The sequence below is a fragment of the Mus pahari genome, chromosome 7 (genome assembly GCF_900095145.1).
Source record: "Mus pahari chromosome 7, PAHARI_EIJ_v1.1, whole genome shotgun sequence".
Lineage (NCBI taxonomy): Eukaryota > Metazoa > Chordata > Mammalia > Rodentia > Muridae > Mus > Mus pahari.
In genome coordinates, this window is record NC_034596.1 from 1,693,634 (window position 1) to 1,714,566 (window position 20,933).

The 20,933-nt window shown below is 48.6% G+C and overlaps 1 protein-coding gene across 1 annotated transcript; it reads right to left on the reverse strand.

Moving 5' to 3' along the window:
- Positions 1-9,568: 9,568 nt before the first annotated feature.
- Positions 9,569-14,692, reverse strand: Tcf23 (transcription factor 23). Its single transcript, XM_021202753.1, has 3 exons — positions 14,417-14,692; positions 13,129-13,371; positions 9,569-9,947 (listed from the first exon to the last, which is right to left on the reverse strand). Exons 1-3 carry the CDS (start codon positions 14,627-14,629, stop codon positions 9,771-9,773), a joined length of 633 nt encoding a protein of 210 aa, XP_021058412.1. The 5' UTR covers positions 14,630-14,692; the 3' UTR covers positions 9,569-9,770.
- Positions 14,693-20,933: the final 6,241 nt, after the last annotated feature.

The window sequence follows — 20,933 nt, forward strand, 5'->3', positions numbered from 1 at the left end:
TTATTGTCTGAGTGTGTGCAAGCACGATGTGTGTACAACGGCAGCACATTCAAGCTCTAACATACATGTGGAGCTCAGAGGACAACTTCATCTTTATGAGGGGCTCTGTGATTTTGCAGCAAGTGCCTTTATCTATGGGGCCAGTTCATTGCCCCTATTTATTTATTTTTGGAGCCAGGTTTCACGTAGCCTACACGGCCTTGAATTCACTGTACAGTCAAGGTAACTTTTTGATTCTCCTGCCTCTACCTTCTGAGTGCTGGTCTTATAGGTGTGTGCTGTTATACCTTGTTGATGTGGTACCGGAGAATCAAATCCAGGGCTTCACATAGAGTAGGCAAGCAGTTTACCAACTGAGCTACATCCCAAACCCTGTTGATCTACTTATTTTGAGACAGTGTCTCACTATTGAACATAGGCAGACCCTTAGCTCACCATCCTTCTGCGTCAGACTCCCAGTGCTATAATTACCATCACACCCATCGTGCTAGAATCTTGAAGGAGTGCAATAAGAATTGATTCTGAGAGCAAGAAAAAGCTGGTAACATGAGCCAAGCGCCTCTGCTGGGATAACCTCTAAGCACCACCCGGAGCGTGGGGAGGTCTGATTTTCTCCTCCAGCCTTGTGGTTTCCTGTAGCTCCCTCTATCGGCGAAGCCTAATTGATGCTCAGTTGTTAAATCTGAAACCTCTAGTGGGCTGCAGAGCTAGAATCAATACCTCTTCCCAAGCAACAACAAAGGCATTTGCAGAATCTCATAGCCCCAGGAAACCAGGAAACCAACAGTTTCCAGACTGGGGCTTTTCCAGGTCTCCTTTCTGTTGCTGAGATAGGGTACCCCGATGAAAGGCAACTTGGGGTGGGGGCGGGGTGGTTACTTCATCTTACAATTTCAGATTGCAGTCCACTGTTATGAAGAAGTCAGGCTTCAAATATCAAGTCACATCACACCAGCAGCCAAGAACAGAGAGAAATGAATGTGCAATGCTCACTTGCCTGCTCGCTTGTACTCAATTCAATTTCTGTCTAGGGAATAGCACTTCCCATAGTGGGCTGATGGTTCTCATGTCAATCAGCTTGAGACAATATTATATACATGCCTTTAATCCCAGAACTCAGGGACAGAGGCAGGCAGATCTCTGTGAATTTAAGGCCAGTCTGATCTATAGATTGAGTCCCAGGCCATCCATGGCTACACAATAAAACAGTCTCAAAATAAACACAGGCAGTTCCCTATAAACGTGCCTACTGGCCAACACAAAATAGTCCCTCACTAAGACTGTCTTTCTAGATGACTGTAGATTGTCTTGGGTTGACAACTGGAAGTAATCATCACAGAGATGTTACAAATTATGCCATTAGGATCATTTTTTATAGACATTTTAAAATAACTTGTGAAATCACAAGTTATACTGTATGTATACAAGTATGCTGGTTAATTTTATGTCAACCTGACACAAGCTATAGTCATGTAAGAGGAGGAAACCTTGATTGAAAAAATGCCTCGGTAAGATCATGATATAGTCAGCCAATACTGTAGAGCATTTTTAAAAATTAGTGATTTACGTGGAGAGGGCCACTCCATCATAGATGGCACCATCCCTGGGCTGGTGGTCCTGGATTCTATAAGAAAGCAGGCTGAGCAAGCCATGAGGAGCAAGCCAGGAAGCAGCACCCCTCTATGGTCCCTGCATCAGTTCCTGACTCCAGGTTCCTGCCTTCAGGTTCCTGCCCTGTTTGAGTTCCTGCCCTCACTTCTTTTGATAACGGACTACTTGTGTTGTGGCTGTTGCTGGTTGACAACTTGACTATATGTGGAATGAACTATAATCCAGATTGGAGGGCACACCTGTGATCTAGATCTAGAGGTTGGAAGACACAAGTCCCTGATCTGGATCTCGACATGGAGATCTTGAAGCATAGTGGCTGTGAAAAGCTTAGGCCCAGGCAAGGAAGTCCTAGGTGACTAAGGCAAGGAGATCTCCGAGTTCAAGGTCAGTTTGAGACAAAGCAATTCCCAGATCCAGGCGTGGTGGCACACCTTAATCCGGGCCACACCTTCTTCTGGAAGCCTACATAAATACATCGGAAGAAGGAAGACTCACTCTTCTTCAACTCTTCACACGTACTCGCCAGCACATCTGTTGCGTCCTACTTCTACAGAAGACCAAATGAAACAACTAGCCCTGAGGGGCTGAGCAACTTCCCATCCACAGCTGCCCATTATTGGGTTAGTTGGACTACATACAGACTGTAAGTAAGTCATAACAATAAATTCCCTTAATATATAAATTGCATAAGTTCTGTGACTCTAGAGAACCCTGACTAGGGGCTGGAGAGATGGCTCAACAGTTAAGAGCACTGACTGCTCTTCCAGAGGTCCTGAGTTCAATTCCCAGCTAACACATGGTGGCTCACAACCATCTGTAATGTGATCTGATGCCCCTTCTTGTTTGTACAAATACAGTTACTATATATATATATATATATATATATATATATATATATATATATATATATGTGTGTGTGTGTGTGTGTGTGTGTGTGTGTGTGTATGTATAATCTTAAATTTAAAAAAAGAAAAGAGAACCCTGACTAATACAACTTGTTCTATGGAACTGTGAGTGAAATAAACCCTTTCCTTCCCAAGTTGCTTTTGGTCATGGTGTCTCATCACAGCAATGGCAACCCTAATCAAGACACAGATATTAGCAATTCTGGTGGGTATGTTCTGTTATCTGGTGATTTCTATCTCCATTTTTCTAGATGCTAATAAAATTAAGATTATTTATCTCTCTCAGAAAGATTTGTCTGCTTCTGCCTCTCTAGTGCTGGGATTAAAGGCAGCACCATGCCTAATGAACTGTCTTATATTTGTGAGACACAGTCTCAAGTAGCCCAGGCTGGCCTCAAACTCAATCTGTAGTTAAGGATGACCTTGAACTCCTTATTCTCCCAAGTGCTGAGCTGGCAGGCGTTCACCACCACTCTTAGCCAAAATTAAGCATTATTTGCCACTGGAAAATTTTTTTATTAAGTATTTATTTGATTAAGTTTCTAGTCCATTTATTCTGTGTTTTCCTTCTTTATGTGAATGGGTGTTTTTAAAGTTTTAGGTTGGTTTCTTTTATGTACATAAGTGTTTCAAGCACATCCTGTGTATTGTATGAGTGCCTGGTTGCCTGTGAAGGTCAGAAGAGGACACCAATGCCTCTGGACTTGGAGTTAGAAATGGTCGTGCACCATACATGGCTTCTACCAACTGAACCCAGACCCTCAAGAGAGCAGCAAGTCTCAACCTTGAGGGAGCTGAGGAAGCCCTCAAGCCAGTCTGTCTCTGTGGGAAGTTTTAATTCCGTCTTCAGGAAGAAGTGCAGTCCTGAGTCGCCACACTTGGATTTAGGGGCTTACCGACCATTTTGGCCTTTGTCAGAGGGAGCATTGAAGCTGTCAAGAGGTAGAATGGTGCAGATGTGGAGGCCAGAGCTGGCCCTGCCTCTCTTAGCCCCACCCCCTCTCATATGTACAGTTTTGGGCCTTGCAGTGTTGTGGATTTAACCCAGGACATCACGTGAGCTACATCTCCAGCCCTTGGTCCTTAAATGTTTGTGCATACATTAGCGGGCATGTGTAAGTCTCAAACTCAGTGAAGTGCTTTGGCCTCAGTCTTTTACCATATCTAGCTAAAGTTACTCTTAAAATTCTTGGTGTGTGTGTGTGTGTGTGTGTGTGTGCGCGCGCGCCAGTGTGTGCCCATGGAAGCCATAGGGAATTGGATGGATCTCTTGGAGCTGGAGTTACAGCTGGTTGTGTGTCTCCTGAAGGGGTGCTAGGATTATAGTATACAGCATGCATCACCACCACTGGGTTTTGCTATGTAATTTTTGTATTGCTTAGAAAATTTGAATGATGCACTGTTTTCTTTTTCTTGATGCTGGGGATAAAGCTAGGGCTTCGTGCATGCTCCATACGGGCTCTACCACTCCATTAATTTTCCTCTTCCCTTGAGACAGCGTTCCATTCATCTGTGCTCACCTTGCTTCTTGCTCCAGGCAGGCCTGGCTGGCTCCCTCCTGGCAGAGACTCAGGTAGAGTCTCTCATGGTTGGTGCATGCCCCAATGGGATAGAGCAGTATAGCAGAGATGATGCAGGAGACAACCGAGGCTCATACACTGGGGTGCAGCCCTGCCAGAGCTCTTCTGGAACTGTGGATGCCTAAAGCCCTTGCTAGTCAGCCAGGATAGGCAAATTGTTGAACTTCAGGTTCAATGAGTGGCTTTGTCTCCTGGAGCTCAGCAGTTAAGAGTACTGTTCTTCCAAAGGAGCTGGGTTCGATTCCCAGCACCCACATGGAAGCTCACAACAGTCTGTAACTCCAGTTACAAAAGACCCAATGCTGCTCTGACCTCTGCAGACACTGTACACACACGTGCTGCTCTGACCTCTGCAGACACTGTACACACACGTGCTGCTCTGACCTCTACAGACACATACACACATGTGCTGCTCTGACCTCTGCAGACACGTACACACATGTGGCTGCTCTGACCTCTGCAAACACGTACACACATGTGCTGCTCTGACCTCTGACCTCTGTAGAGACTACACACACATGTGCTGCTCTGACCTCTGCAGACACTGTACACACATGTGCTGCTCTGACCTCTGCAGACACTGTACACACATGTGCTGCTCTGACCTCTGACCTCTGTAGAGACTACACACACATGTGCTGCTCTGACTGCTGACCATTGCAGACACTGTATACACAGGTTGCACAGATACACATGGGAGAAAACACATAAAATTTAAAATGTAATAAATAAGATGCAGAATAACTGAGACACCTGATATCAATGTCTTGCCTTCACATGCATGTTGGTAATATGTGGTCACACTCTCATGTGCATGCTCATATACACACTAATATGCACACCTACACCACCCTGAGAAACATTCACACAGATGTAAAAAATTGAAAACATGAATTAACCTGAGCACGGTGACAAAGAAGACGGTGTAAGGAGGAAGATCCAGAGTTTAAGGCAATCTTTAGCTACATAGTGATTTGAAGGCCAGCCTGGGTACTTGAGACTTCCATCTTAGAAAAACATAAAAAGAAAGAGAGAGAGAGCTAAAGAGTTAGCACACCCTGTAAAGCACTTGCATTACAAGTGTAAAGACCTGAGTTCAACACCCCAGAACCCATGTAATAAAGGCCAACTGTGTGGTAGTACATACCTGTAAAGCCAGTGCTAGAGAGGGAGACCCTAGGAACTTGGGGGGCAGCCGGTATAGCCTGTTTGGTGAGCTTCACACACACACACACACACACACACACACACACACACACATGCACGCACACACACACAGAGAGACAGACAGACAGGCAGACAGACACACAGACACACACAGACACACACAGACACACACACACACACACGCATGCACACACACACACAGAGACAGACAGACAGGCAGACAGACACACAGACACACACAGACACACACACAGACACACACACACACGCACGCACGCACGCGCACACACACGCACACACACACACAGAGACAGACAGACAGGNACACACACACACACGCACGCACGCACGCGCACACACACGCACACACACACACAGAGACAGACAGACAGGCAGACAGACACACAGACACACAGACACACACAGACACACACACAGACACACACACACCATTAATTTTAAGAATAACTTTAGCTATATGTGCTAATAGATAAGGCCAAGGCCTCTGCTGAACTCAAAAACCTCAAGAGGTTAGTCAGGGAATGTCTGTTTCAACAACAATAAAGAAGCTAGCTGGTGAGCTGGCACAGGGGGTAAAGACTCTTGTCATCAAGCTCGCCTGAGTTCAATCTCTGGAGCCAATCTGGTGGAAGGAGAACTAACTCTCACAAGTTGACCTCTGACCTCCAGGTGTGTGCCATGGCATGCACAAGCACAAATGTAAAAGATATAAATAAAGGAAGAGAAGAAACAGATGGGAGGGAAGAGAGAAATGGGGTCTATGGCATTTTGAATTCTTATCTTATGAAAATAGTTTTGGCCATTTAGATTACCCAGGATTCCCAGCTGTTTTTTTAATTATGTTTGGGCAGAGTAGGGATCAGAACTGTTCTAGGCCATCTAGATAACCAACATCTAGGACTTTCAGCATCTGTCTCAGTTCTGATCCCTCCATGTGAGAAAAGCAAAGGTAATAATGTCAGCAAGTACAGGGCTCTCCCAATAAAACTTTATTCATACAAACAAGTAAAGGCTGGATTTGCTCCACTGGCCCTGGTTTGCCCACCCTTGATCTAGAACTGAATAAGCTTCCAGGGCTAGTATTACAAAAGGGAAAGGCTGATTTTATCTAATTCAGCCTAGCCAAGATCTTCCCAGGAGAAAAAGGGATTATTTCTTAGAAAACATCTTGATCTTCTTACTCTTTGTTAGAGTCCACATTGCTGTGACCAAATTCTGGATAGAAACAATGTCAAGTGTTTGATCCAAAGTCTCAGAGACGGTCCATGGCTTCTTGGTGTCATGGTTTTGTGCAGAACATCATGGTATCAGGAGTATGTGGAAAGGACGACTCTTTTTCTCATGCCATGTCATGCCTTGTCATGTCATGTCATGTCAGGGGACAATACACGGCCCCAAACACACAGCCCCAGCCTGTCCACAATTCCACCACCACCCATTAGTCTAATTTTGTTTTTGATAGTGTCTCACTGGTAGGCCTGGCTGGTCTCCAACTCACAAAGATCCTCCTGCCTCTGTCTCCTGAGTGCTAGGATTAAAGGCGTGCACCACCATGCCCAGCTTCTCCATCCATGGGCTAAGCCATTCAGGAGGTGAAAGTCTTCCCAAGCCAAGCCAGAGCCCCACTTTACTAACCCCTCTTCATCTCTCAGTCCAAAGAAGTTGACAGCCAAGGTTAGCCACTGGAGGGAGGCATCAGGGAAATCTCCCACTCCACTCTACCTGCACCTCACCCTGAGAGGGATGGGAAGAAAACTGGACTAGGGTCACAGGGGCCACCCCTCTGACTCCAGGACCAGGTCACACACACACCACTGGCTGGCTGTGCTCCTTAACTTTTGCATACTCTTCCTTATCATGCTTGTGCCTCGGGAACAATAGCTATTGGTGGGGACAGATTTCAGCCCCTTCTACTCCCTCCAACCGCTCTTATCCACTGTGGCCCCACCACAGGTGACCACAGAACTCCCAGTCAGCAGGTGCTCTTCTTCCTCTGCTGGGGAAACAAAGGGGTTCATTCCTGGTTCAGCTTGGCTTAGAGACCCCAGTCTCCAACAAGGTGTTTCTCAAGGGAAGCCTCTTGCTGGTCAGGGAGGGTGAGGTCCCAGTCATGCCCTGGGTGTACCTTTGGTCCCCTCCTCTCTGCCTCCTCAGGATGACGGGACCGGGTGACTGTCCTAGTCAATGGGAAAAACAGATTCTCTGGGAACAGACTTCCAAATTTGTACTAATTGGGCAGAGTGGTATAGGCCTGTGAACCCATAATCCTTGCTGAGGAAGAAGGGTTTCAAGTTCAAAGCCAGCCTGGGCCACACAGTGAGCCACGTCAAGAAAACAAAATCATATCACAACAAAAACAAAACAAACTCTTCCTGGTGGGACTTTTTCTTTACCCGACCCTCTGCCAACTTCACCCTCCTTTCCCTCCTCAGATTCTCCACCGGGGTGGTGTTATGTGGTCAGCCCTTTAGGGTTTGTGGAAGGAGGCAAAGGCTTGAGTCTGGACAGGGTGGACACTTCAAGCTCCAGATCAAAGTCTCCTTAGTTGCGGGGAGATGCTTTAAGCTATGAACTGATTCCCAGCGGTACCCAAAGCCAGTCCCCAGCCTGCCCAGACACAGATCGCATGCCACTGACTGGGAAGAAATCATGCCCGCTCCTTTTTACCACCCCCCAACTCAACCAGAGATACAACACCCAGGCTGGGCTTTTATGGTCTTGTGATAAATCTGCTTTCCCACACCTGGTCGCTGCCCCCCCCCCCCAAGCCCCGTCCAGCTGCTGGATTAGCTCTGTACAAGTTCTCAGGGTCCCCTAGGAGAAATGTGGGGCCAGGCAGATTTATGGGTTTGGCCTTGGCTGAGGCTGTCTGCCATGGCTCCCAGCCACAGCCCAGCTGCTCTCCCACAGCCCATGCTGCTGAGGCTGGGACGTTCTGTCTTCTGTTTCCACCCCAGCTTGCTGAGTCACCCCATCAATCCCCCTTTCCTGGATGCCTTAGGGGGTCATCCCTATGGAGGAGCAGGCCCAGTCCCTCCCAGCCTGTTAGAGCCTCCACTCAACTCATGAGCACCCTGCTGGGACTCGAGTTGGCCTCCTTGCTGATATTTGAGAGGCAGGATGTTCCTGCTATGTTTAGACCCCAGGGGTTAACCTGAAACTATACCTGACTTGCAAAGCCCACCTCAGTGTATGCTTGGTCTCCAGTTATTTCTTCAGGGTCAAGGACAAATGCCACCAAAGCTCTAGAAAACTTTTGGCACCTTGTACCAGGTTTTGGTGCAAACCTGGGATGTCAATGCTTGTGGAGAGAAGTTGGCCCTGGGAGGTCAATTTAGAAATGCACATATTATACAAAAATCAATGAAGCCCCCATCGCTGATGGTACAGGAATCATGCTGAAGCCCACCTTGTCTTTTTTTTTTGTTGTTGTTGTTGTTGTTTCGAGACAGGGTTTCTCTGTGTAGCCCTGGCTGTCCTGGAACTCACTTTGTAGACCAGGCTGGCCTTGAACTAAAAAATCCTCCTGCCTCTGCCTCCCAAGTGCTGGGATTAAAGGCGTGTGCCACCATGGCCGGCCCCACCTTGTCTTATATTACTTTGAGGTGAGGTTTCTAACATACCAGAGAGAGCGGATACTGCTTATCACCCCAGGAGAGTGATGCGCCTGCTTTGTCTTGGGCCACTCAAGGAGATAAAGCCAGGAGTATTGCTGTCCTTTACAGGCAGGGGGGCTGTGAGTGGCTGCCTCTTTGAACAAAGGCAGAGCTGCTTGTGGGATAAAATGATCTGGCCCTAGATAGCTTGGACTAACTAAATTTCCCTGGATTGTAAGCCATGTACGTCTGGGGGCTTCATCTGCTGATATGTGAAAGGCAGCAGGGCCCTGGTGCAGGAAGGCGGTGACAAGCGACCACTGAAGAGATCATGTTCCAGAGAGGAGGACTCTAAACTCTATGTTGGATAAACCTCTCGTAGTGAAATTTCAAAAAGAAATCATACTCCATTCTTAGCTTCCTCTCTGGTTTTGTGACCTGACCCCAGATGTGTTCATACTTACTGCTACCAAAAGCCCTCAGGCACCCTGGTATGCCTGTGAGCACCAGGGACTACTGCTGACCTAACCCCACACTAGATTGGCAGAGCAACTTCTGTCTTCCTGCCTTCTTGTCTTGAAGAGCCCTAGGGGAGGGGAATGTGATTCCCTAACTTGACTGAATCATGTCAAACTCGGTTTCTCTTTCACTTCCTGTCGCTATCATAGAAGAGCCAACGGTGAATGAACTCCATCCTGGGTTTCCTGGGAACTCTTTATCACTGATGTCATTACTGCTTCTTCTGCCTGCCAGAAGCCAAGCCTGAACTTGAAGCTTGAGCCTTCGACAAATCCAAAGGCTGGGAGTCAAGGGGAAGACAAGTAGCGCAGGCAGAAAATCCAGGTCTTTAAGCAGAGTCACCGTCTAAGAGAATAGGATGATCATGGTGGTCATTTGTTACCAAGAGCTGGAGAGACTGGAGAGGTGAGGAGTCTGTCTGCAGCTACAGAGTCTTGAGACCCCAGCTCTGCATCCCTGCATCTTTGGCTGGTAGGAATAGCTGTGGTAGAATGGAGGCCAGAGCATCCCAAACCTCCTGCATAGAGACGAGATCGCATGGGCCACTTCTGAAAAGATAGAAGGGGGAGATGATTAACACACCTGTTGTGGTCCTGTGTAGACCAGAAAGAACCATTAAGACCTTAAGGCTGGCCTTCCCTGGTGTCCCGTGCTTGACATGTCCCCAAATATCACAATCTTAAATGATCTTCCAACTGCCAGACAGAGCCATAGGCAGAGCCCACTAGAGGCAGAGAAGGCTTTAAGAAGAGCACAACTTGTTTGGCGTGTGGGGGAGGTACACAGGTGCCCTGGGTGAGGGAGTGTGAGAGATGGAGAAGGGGCAGGATGGGGTTCTTCAGCTCACAGCCTGCCAGGAGTTCAAGTTCTTCCCACCAGAAGCAAGGGTGGTCTTGGAAAATGCAAGAATAGCCAGGTAGTGGCAGTGGCACATGCACACCTTTAATCCCAACACTCAGCAAGGCAGAGGCAGGCAAAGCTATGTGAGTTTGAAACCAGTCTGGTCTACAGGTCTAGTTCCAGGACGGCCAGGGCTACACACAGAGAGAAACCCACACAGAGAAACCTTGTCTCAAATAGAAAGAAAGGAAGAAAGAAATGAAAGAAGGAAGGAAGGAAAGGAAATGGATGGACTAATGGATAAAAAAATAGAGATAGACAGACAGATAGATGAAAAACTACAAGGATAACTGTGCTCAGAATTCATCTTCCTCTCTGTCATTCCCTACCCACTTGGGGCTCAGCTCCCCTCCCCTCCTCTCCTCTGCCCTCTCAACAATATATTTATTGTTCATCTACTGTTCGCAAGGGCTTCATTTTACATTGATCCCCATTTTACAGATAAGGACCTTGCTCTCTTACCCATGGCCCTGTGCCCAGGGCTAGCTTTAGCATTTTAGACCTACCCCATTTAATCTCAGAGGTTTGCATTTCATCTATATTCTCTAGGGGAAAATATTTTTTTTCAAGAGAACAATATGTAAGAGAAAGAGACAATGAAAAGTATCCATCACAAAAATCAGGTTGAGGGCTAGAGAAGCGGCTGGACTGGTGGGTGCTGACCAGAAGGCACAAAGCCCTGGGTCCAATCCCCAGCACAGGGTTAACCAAGTGTGGCAGGCAGGCCTGAATTCTGGAAGGTGAAGAAGGGAGGGACAGAGGGTCAAGGTCGTCATAAGCTACACATGAGTCTGAGGCCAGCTTGGAACATGTGACATCTTGCCTTTGAAAAAAAAAGTTACCCCTTTAGAAGGCAAGGTCTCCTTCCCTTTATAACACAGCCCAATCCTTTGTGTTTACTTATTTTTGTTTATTTGGTTTGTTGTTGTGTCTCTGTGTATCCCTAGCTATTCTGTAACTCCCTTTGTAGACAGGGCTGGCCTTGAACTCACTGAGATCTGCCTGACTCTGCCTCCTGAGTGCTTCCCATATGGCTTTTTTTTTTTTTTTCATATTAATACAGTCTTGCTAAATTGCTAGAGCCACTTGGAATTGGCAATCCCTCTGCCTTGGTTTCCTGTATGGTCCACCTGGCCCACAGCATACTCTTTACACAAGTCCCTGTGAGGGAGCCACTTGCTGAGGGCAGGGGAGCTGAGAGGCAGGGGTCTGCAGTCAGAAGCCCAGGCTCAAACTGCATCCGGCCACTTGTCCTCCCCAGCGTCCCATCTCCTCACTGGTAATCTTCCTTTGGCTCTTGCAGTCAAGAGGCAAGAATACTCTAACGTGCTCAGCTCCGCCTCTGGCTTGTCCTTAGCGTCCAATCACAACGGCTGTTACTACTGAGTGATTACTGTTGACTTTCCTTTCATCCATGATTATTGTTAATTATCCTTTCTTCATTCATTTTGTACTCCAAAAGAGATGGCTGACTCCTTGCTTGTTCTGTCTTGCACATTCTCAAGCTGAGGTTCCAGAAAACCAGGTAAAAGTTTGGCATGGTGCGTGCTGGAAGCTCTTCTATCCTGACCGATGGCTTCTGCACTAATGGGCTTAGCGGCTGCTCTCCCAGAGAGCGGACCTCTGCCATAACTGTAGTCCAGAGACAAGTAAGGCAGACGCTACACAATGTGGTGAAGCTGTTAGGGGGCAGATGACTCTGGGTTCTGGGCCTGTGGGACTGTGCTAGATAGGTAACCTATTTTGGTTGAATGGGGCTCATTTCAGTGACCCAGTAGAGAACTCTACAAGGGACAGAAAAGCAAGCCACGTTCCCAGAGACAGGTGCCTGACACCACAGAGCCCCCAACTCCATAATTCTGTGACTAACAGTCAAGCAGACAATGCCCCAAGCTTCTGGCATTCTGGCTAGACTCCACCCCCACAGTTACCTGACTGTAGCCAGGTATGCTCCTCCCTACAGTTACCTGATAGCCCAGCCCACTATAAGAGGGGCTGCTTGGCCCCTCCTTGCTCTCTTTAAGCCACCTTTCTCACTCTCTAGTCCTCCTTCTCTCTCTCTCCCTTTCCCCTTCTCTCCACATGATCATGGCCAGCCTCTCTCTTTCTACCTTCTCTCTTCCCCCCTGCCTTTCTACAATAAAGCTCTAAAACCATAGACTGTCTCTGCTCATCAAGGCCTGCTGCGCTTGAACAATGGGATGGGCTTTCTCCTAATGAGCCACATCTAACCTCCTGCCAGAAGGCCTTCCTGTGCTCCAGCCACGGACCAGACCAAGGATTCTCGAGGTGTGGGAACCACCCAGCGTCCTCTATCCCCCTGCCCTCTCCTCCCTTTGGCCCCAGAGCTGACCGAGCTACCCGGGGGCCCCCACTTGTTCTCAGCTCCTCCACGGTATCCAGCATGACACCCACACAGCCAGACACCCACCTAGGTCCTCGTGGAAAGCATGTGGCAGTCTTCCGTGTCCGCCCTCCCAGAGCCCTGGAACTCTGGAGGGACTCGGGTTTTCTCCACTCCTTCTTCCCCACACCCATGGCCCTGCACTCCTCTCTTCTCCTGCGTCTAAGCCATGCCTCATAATACAAATGAAGGAGGCCTAGGCTGGGATAGAGGACTAGAAGGTGGCAACACTTGGCTCGGTTTCTTTCTCTTCTCAGTCTTTTCCTCCTCCCGCAGCAAGCACATTCCCAGTGCAACTGCTCCCAGTCACTGCTCCACCCCAAGAGCCAGCCTCCGTCCTCCTCCTGAGAGAGCCACAAGAAAATGACCCCAATTCCCATTCTCCTCCCAAGGTTCCTGACTGAGTTCCTAGGTCAGTGACCTACCTTTAGCGGGTGCAAGTAACGGAGTCCTCGCAGGAAGGGAGGCCAGGCAGGGCCAGGCAGCTCATGGCCGAGGGTCTGGGTGAGGTGGGCGATGTAGCTTGTGGCCAGCACAAGCACATCCAACTTGGAAAGCTTGGTGTCGGGTGGCACGGCAGGCAGAGCAGCCTGCAGGGCCAGAAAGGCCTGACGAAGCGTCTTCACCCGAGTGCGTTCCCGTGCAGCATTCTCTGGGCTGGCCTCATTCTGCAGAGAGGACCCATGAGTGCATCCGACCCAGATTCCCACCTAATCCTGGCTTCTTGTTATTGTTGCTGTTGTTGGAATAGAGCTTCATGTAGCCTAGACTAGACCTGAAATCCATGTGTAGCCCAGGATGACCTTGAACTTGGGATCCAACTGCTTCCCCCTCCTAAGTGCTGGGATTGTAGGGACATACCACCATACCCGGTTGACCCTAACTTCCATGGGCCCATTAGTGTCATGTCCTCTGCTGGCACTAATGGGCCTCACTGCGTCTAAGCCATGTCTCATAATACAAATGAAGGAGGCCTAGGCTGGGACAGAGGACTAGAAGGTGGCAACACTTGGCTCAGTTTCTTTCTATTATTGCATTATCGTCTGTTCCACTCCCATGGGAGTGTGGATCCTGCTTATCAGGGTACCCCGGGTGCCACAGGAAGCATAGAGCCATGCCCTTGCTATTAGGGCTGACCCTTGACCCACCTAGGTCCTAAGAGTAAGAGATTGCCATGGTAAACAGGGAAGGGCTCTGCACCAAGATTCAAAACCCACAGTCCTGGGCTACAGATTTAGCTAAATTGGTAGAATGTTTGCCTAGCATATGAGAGGCCCAGTGTTCGATCCCCATCCATCACTGGATAAACGGGTGTGGTAGCACGTACTCTTAGCTCTTGGAATGTGGAGGCAGAAGATCAGAAGTTCCAAGTTCTAAGGTACAGGAAAAGTTTGAGGCCAGCGTGGGCTATGTGAGGCTCTAGCTCAAAAATACATACATACATACAAAAATACATAAAAACAAACCAAGAACCTCAGTCTAGGTGCCAGGCTGCCTGCCACTGGCGGCTGCTCAGGGACATCAGGCAGTCACAGATCTCCTCTGGTCCTAGTTTCCTCAGTAGAAATCAGTTCCATCAACTCTCTGAGCTTCGCTCTGATGAAGCTCTAAGCTGTCCTGCGCCTCCACTGATGGAGGCTCTTCCTTCAGAGGTGGCATGTCACTGCCCTCCAAACCCTGCCTTCCCCAGCTCCCTCCTCTCAGTGTCCTTACCCTGCCATGAGCTGTTCCCCTAGCTCTGGCCCCTCGAGGGGCAGAGGTGGCCCTGCTGAGTCTGTGGTTGCTAGTGTCGTCCCGCAGGTCCTGTCTTGTCTTGTTGATGCGGCTCCTCTTACGGTCGGTGCCTAGAAGCCACCGTGCCTTGGCCTTATTATGACCATGTCCTTCTCCTGGCATTGCTGGTGCCTCTGTGGCCTCCTGTGACATGCCGCTATCATGAGGTAGGCCCTAGAGCAGGGACACAGTACCCAAGGGAGCCTTGGGCTCAAGCTCGCCCTGACAGGGTGGCCATCCAGCCAGCAATGTCTGTATCTGAAGGAGCTGGCGCCAACTCAGTCCTACTTCACTCCTTGCTCTGGGAAAACTGCCCACCCAGCACAGCCCCCGCAAAAAGCCTCCGCCTGCCTCCCATCCCAGCCGAGGGGTGGGGGCACTGCATGCTGGGAGTGGCCCATGCTTAGAAGGCAAGAAGATGGGTTAGGAAGGGACTGACCCTGACACCTGACAGAGTTTGGGGTTAAAGTCCATAGTCTGGGGCTCTGGATCTCCGGCCCTTGTGCCAGAGACTGTTGGCATGCATCTCACTACAGCCTTTCTTCCTTCCTCTGAAGCACACACAAGGGCACTACTCTTAACTCCTCAAACATGTTTCCAATTTCAGCTTCTGCCTTTCCATGCTCTGGTGCCTTCCTCTCACACTTCCAGGAGAACGATGCCATCTTCAGGGTTCTGTACTTCACTTGTCTGGACTTTAACCCCGCCCACCACCAGCCTGTATCCCTCTTTGATTGGCAGGACCACAGCCTGACTAGTATCCTTATAGCATGTCCCTAGCTCACTCTCTGTCCTGCACTGTGGTCTGCACTTTATATGAGCATCTTATTTATTCTCCAAAACAACCATAACGAAAAGAGATCCTGTGTGTGTGTGTGTGTGTGTGTGTGTGTGTGTGTGCATGTGTGTAGTTGGGTGGTTGGGTACGTCTGTGTTTGTTTCTGTGTGTGCATGTGTCTGTATATCTGTGTCTGTTTCTGTGTGTGCATGTGTCTGTTTCTGTATGTGTTTGTGTGTGCTTGTCTGTGTGCATGTGTGTGTTTGTGTATGTTTGTGCATGTGTGTGTTTGTGTATGTTTGTTTCTGTGTATGCATGTGTGTGTTTGGATGTATGTATGTGTGTGTATGTGCCTGTGTCCATTTCTGTGTGTATATGTGTGTGTTTGATTCTGTATGTGCATGTGTGTATTTGGATGTGTGTGTGTGTGTGTGTGTATGTGTCTGTGTCTGCATGTATGTGTTTGGGTGTGGGTGTGTGTATGTGTGTGTTTGGATGTGTATGTGTGTATGTCTGTGTCTGTTTCTGTTTCTGTGTGTGCATATGTGTATTTGGGTGTGGGTGTGTTTCTGTGTGTGCATGTGTGTGTTTGGATGTGTATGTGTGTGTCTGTGTGTGCATGTGTGTGTGTCTGTTTCTGTTTCTGTGTGTGCATGTGTGTGTTTGGGTGTGGGTGTACCTGTGTAGCAAGGAGGCAAGAGGTATTCAAATGTCTTTCTTCAGGGTGCTGTCCACATCATTTTTTAAAAAATTAACCAAAGTATAATCACGTCACTTCCCCACAGGCTTTTTTAGACTGAGTCTCGCTGAGAGCTGGGCTTGCTGATGAGCCTAGGCCGGTTGGCCAGCGAAGCTCCAGGAAACCTTCTGCAAAACTGCTTGTTTCAGATGCAGGGAACTGCAACGTAGGGAGATGAAATAACGTGACCATTGAGTTTTGTTTTGTTCTGTTTGTGATAACATTGTGCTGTATGGTCTTGTATGGACGGAAACTTGTTGCATAGCCCAGGCTGGCCTTGAACACGCAGAAGTCCTTTAGCTTCAGCCTTCAAAGTGTTGAGTTTACAGTACAATGTCAAATCCAGCAAACAGTTTAGAGATGCCCGTAGGATGAGAGACAAGTTCTCTTAGCTTTCAGCATGATGTTCTCTGTCTCAGGCCTTCTTCCAGAAGCATCCATTCAGAGACTTAGAGGGTTAAATCTGGCCAGGCCTGAGGCTAGATTTACATTACCACAAGGATGCTACAAAAGACCTGAGCACACGTGAACGTATCCTTTCTCTACAGGAACTCACCCGTCAGGAAAGGAGAAAGTTGTTGCTCAGACTTTGCCAAGCCTGACAGGATCCGCTGACTTGAAGGACAGGGTGTAGGGAGAAAGATCTTAAAACCACACTGTGGCTGCGTGGAAAGAGATTGTGTGCCTAAGTATGTTCTCAGAGTCAGCTGCCCTGACCGTCTTCAAAAGGCTCCTCCTCTGTGAGTGCCCAGTCCTCGGGAGAGCTGCAGAGTCCTAGTCATGTGAACCTGCAGCCTCTCAGACCTTCTACCTCAGAGACACATCCTCAGTGGAGGTGCTACCCAGTGAAGAACAGTGTCACCGGCTGAGGAGACAGGGCAGTGTGACAATGTTTGCTTGGAGTGTGTGAGGCCCTGAGTGTGAGTGTGATTCCCAGTATACACAGGCACACACACACACACACACACACACACACACACGGGTTGAGCAGCAGAGAGAGACAGAGAGGAGGAGACACTTGGGAGGCTAAAACAGGATCACCTCAAGTTTCGGGATAGCCTAGGCTAAGAATGAGGCTCTGCTTTAAAAAAATGAAGGAAGGGAGATAGGCAGGAAGGAAGAGAAAAGAGCAAGGAGACTATCACTTCAATTTTGGGGCCAGCTTGGGCTACAGAGTGTGTTTCAGGACAGCTTAGTAGTCTCTTCCCCACAGAAAAAGGAGGAGAGGAGGAGGAGGAGGGAGAAGAGGAAGAGGAAGGAGGAGGAGGAACAAGGAGCAAGGAAGAAAAGTCACAAAAATACAAAGGCCCAGTAAACGAGAAGGGGGGCGGGGGGGAGACAATGGATGGAGTGTGGTTCCCGAGCCAGCAGTGCAGGGGCCATTGCTAGCATCCCAGCATCTTGTACGAACATTCCTGCAGGCAGCAGGGAAGACACCAGGGCTCTTGGAGAGCTGGTCCTGAAGGGCTCAGGCCATGATGGGCTTGGTTCTCACCGCTGACCTAGCGCCACCTGGAGGCAGGAGTAGCCACAGCCCGGTGACTTGCTTTTGGAGAAGGATCTCTGAAAACTGTCTCAGTCCTGTGCTTCCATCCGCTCTCCAGGAGATGAACACAGTAGGGCAGATTCTGCATACCGCTCCCAGTAGGCTTCCTAGAGGATGCAGGCAGCAGACACGTGAGAACATGCCAGGTGCTTCTCCCCAGTCCTCGGATGCGCTTTCTAATTCCAGCTGGTACTGGTCCAGCCCATGGGAGTTAGGCTTCATGGCTTCGGCTGTGGCTTTTGGTGAGTGACAGCAGCTTTACTCTGGATTCTGCTTCAGCCCTGCTCCATCAGTGTCCACGATAGTAAATTAAATAGTAAGAGAGCATCACACTGTCCCACCTGCATGGGACAGGCTCTCTAAGAATGTGAAGATGAAACAATGCCAGACATGTTGCCCTGATACAATAAACTCTTTGACATTGCATTTGTCAGCGGTACTGGCTTAGTTGGGGTGGTCAAGTGCACATTTCTAATCCTGGGATGTGAAAGGTCAGATGCCATCACTCCTATGAATTGAACTCAACCTCCAAAGTCTATGATCCTTAACCCCCAGTATAGCCGTACTGCATAGTAGGGCTTGCGATGGAGATTAGTGGGAAGGGGTCTGTCCTTCCTCAAATGTGGACGAAAGCCTGGGCTGGGGACATAGCCCAGTTGTAAGGATGCTAAGCGCTGGGATGGATCTCCAGATCCTCATAAACAAGGAGCTGTGGTGTATTCTTGGAACCACTGAAGTCAGGCTATGGCAGCTGGAAGATCTAAAGTTCAAAGTCATCTTCAGCTACCTAAGGAGTTCAAGGCCAGCTTCATCTGCATGAGACCCTGTTCCTTTCTCCTGAGTCTCTCTCTTTCTCTTAACCTTCATTCTCAAGGCCTAGGTCAAGTGTCTTCTAATAAACTACAGCTCTTTCATAAAAATGAAGTAAATAAATAAATGGATCAATGCCATTAACACTCAGTATTTTTATTTATTTACAAAGGTTATTATGTTTAATTGTGTGTCTCTATGTGGGTTTGAACTGTAAGTGCAGGTACTGGTGTAGGGCAAAAGGTTCCTTGGAATTGATGTTACAGCAGGTTGTGAGTTGCCCACTGTGGGTGCTAGGAACTAAACTCAGGCCCTCTTTGCAAGGGCAGTGTGTGGCTAATTTTAAGTCAATTTGACACAGTCATAGCCATCTGAGAGGAGGGAACCTCAGCTGAGAAAATATCTCCATAAGATTCACTGTAGACAAGTCTCTAGGGCATTGTAATTAGTGATCAATGTGGGAGGGCTCAGCACACTGTGGGTGGGAATTTCCTTGGTCTGGTGACCCTGGGTTCTATGAGAAAGCAGTCAGACTAAGTCACGAGGACCACGCTAGTAAACAGGACTCCTCGATGGCCTTTGTGTCAGCTCCTGTCTTCAGATTCCTACCCTGATTTCTTTCAAGGATGACCAGTAATATGGACGTGTAAGCTAATTAAACCCTCCCTCCCCAAGTTGCTCCTGGTCATGGTGTTTCACCACAGCAATAGAAACACATAAACAAGACAGGCAGAAAATCCTCTGAGTCCCTGAGGTGTCTCTCCATAGCCCAGCTGGAGCGTTTTCATTAAAAGCCTGTCTTGTGGGCTGGAGAGATGTCTCAGCCATTAAGAGCACTGGCTGCTCTTTCAGAGGTCTTGAGNTCGATTCCCAGCAACCACATGCTGGCTCCCAACCATCTGTAATGGGATCTCATGCCCTCTTCTGGCATGCAGGTGTACATGCAGATAGAGTATGCATACACCTAAAATGAATAACTATATCTTTAAAACCCCTGTCTTGTATGCACTCATGTGCTCTCTCTCCCCAATTCCCCACATGTACTCTGTGTCCTCCCACTCTGGCCCAGACCAGGGGTTGTGGCTGTGTGTGGTACCAAGTCCTGCCTCTCTACCAGGGGTGTTAGGGCATCACCAGTATTCACAGAATGCTGGCCCAGAGAAGGCCAGAGGCAAGGTCTGGAATGAGTCCATACCTTGTGTTTCCCTTCAGGGGGCAGTGTGCTGCTGCTGCTCTCCAGACCTGAAGGGGAGAGTGGGGTCTGGGATGAGTGCTGTGGTTCCTGGCCTCCTCTCTGGGTACCAGGGTGTTGCAGGTATACTGCCTGGAGGGGAAGTCAGGAACAAGAGCTGAGGTCCTCATTTCTGCTCAGGTGAGTCTGCATACCAGGCAGGAAGGGGACCGGGGATGAGCAGGATTTGGTCCAGTTGGGAGAGGGTGCTGGAGAGAAAGGCTCTTCTTCTGGAGTCATGATGTCACGGCGGCTCATTTAGGCAAACACTTTTCCCATGGTGATCATTAATGAAGCAGCTCTCTGAGACAATCCTTGCTTGTTCATATTGCTTTATCGGGAGTGGATGCGGATGCATACACTTTTTTCCCGGGGTGAACCAGGGATTATATACCTTTTGGGGTAAGGGTGTGAGAATATTCAAGAAAGTCGTTGGCTATCTAGAGCCTTCACTAATATGGAGAAGAACTCAAGGTGCTGTGATACATGACTGAGTTCCCAAGGCCCTCTCAGTTGGTGGTCATGGTTACTTGTTCCAGAGCAGGCATGAGAGACTGGGAGAAGGCAGCTCCACCCCTACTGCCTCGGATCCCTGGGGGTTCTGGGGTTTGATCTGGTAGTACAACCTATGTGCCCCACAGTGACTCAAGCCTTTAATCCCAGCACGTGAGAGGCAAAGGTAGGTGGATCTCTGTGAGTTCAATGCCAGCCTGGTCTCCAGAGAGAGCTCCATGACAGCAAGGGATACACAGAGAAACCTTGCTTCAAATAACCAAAACAGACTAACAAAAATCACAAAAGCAGGCCAGGCACGGTGGCATATGCCTTTCTATTTAGGACTTTGAGGACACCCTAGCCCCTGTAATCCCTGCACTCAGGAAGCAGAGGCAGGTGGATCTCTATGACAACCAGACTGATACAGAGTGAGTTCCAGTACAGCCTGGGCTACACAGAGAAACCCTGTCTGGAAAAAACAAGTAAAAAGAAAAGAAAAGCAAACAAACAAATAATAAAGATAAGCTGTTCTTCCCTTGTGGGCTGACCACTTGACTTGGTTTCTCAACTTGTCTTCTCACAACAGTTTCAGAATCGAGTGATATCTGGCCTATAAACAAAAGTAAAAGGCAACTGTTCCCTAAAGGTTCTGATGAAAACTGGTAACAAAACCAGGCATCTCTCTCTACAAGAGATGCCCCCGGCAGACAGTCAGGCTGGATCTGTAAGGACACACACATCACGGTTCACAGCTTTTATTCAGTCTCAGCCAAGGAGTAGCCCTACCAGGTAGAGCTGGAGATTTGGACACGTTTATCTAGGAACCCAAGTTGGTGTTTATCAGCACAAGTGTAAGCT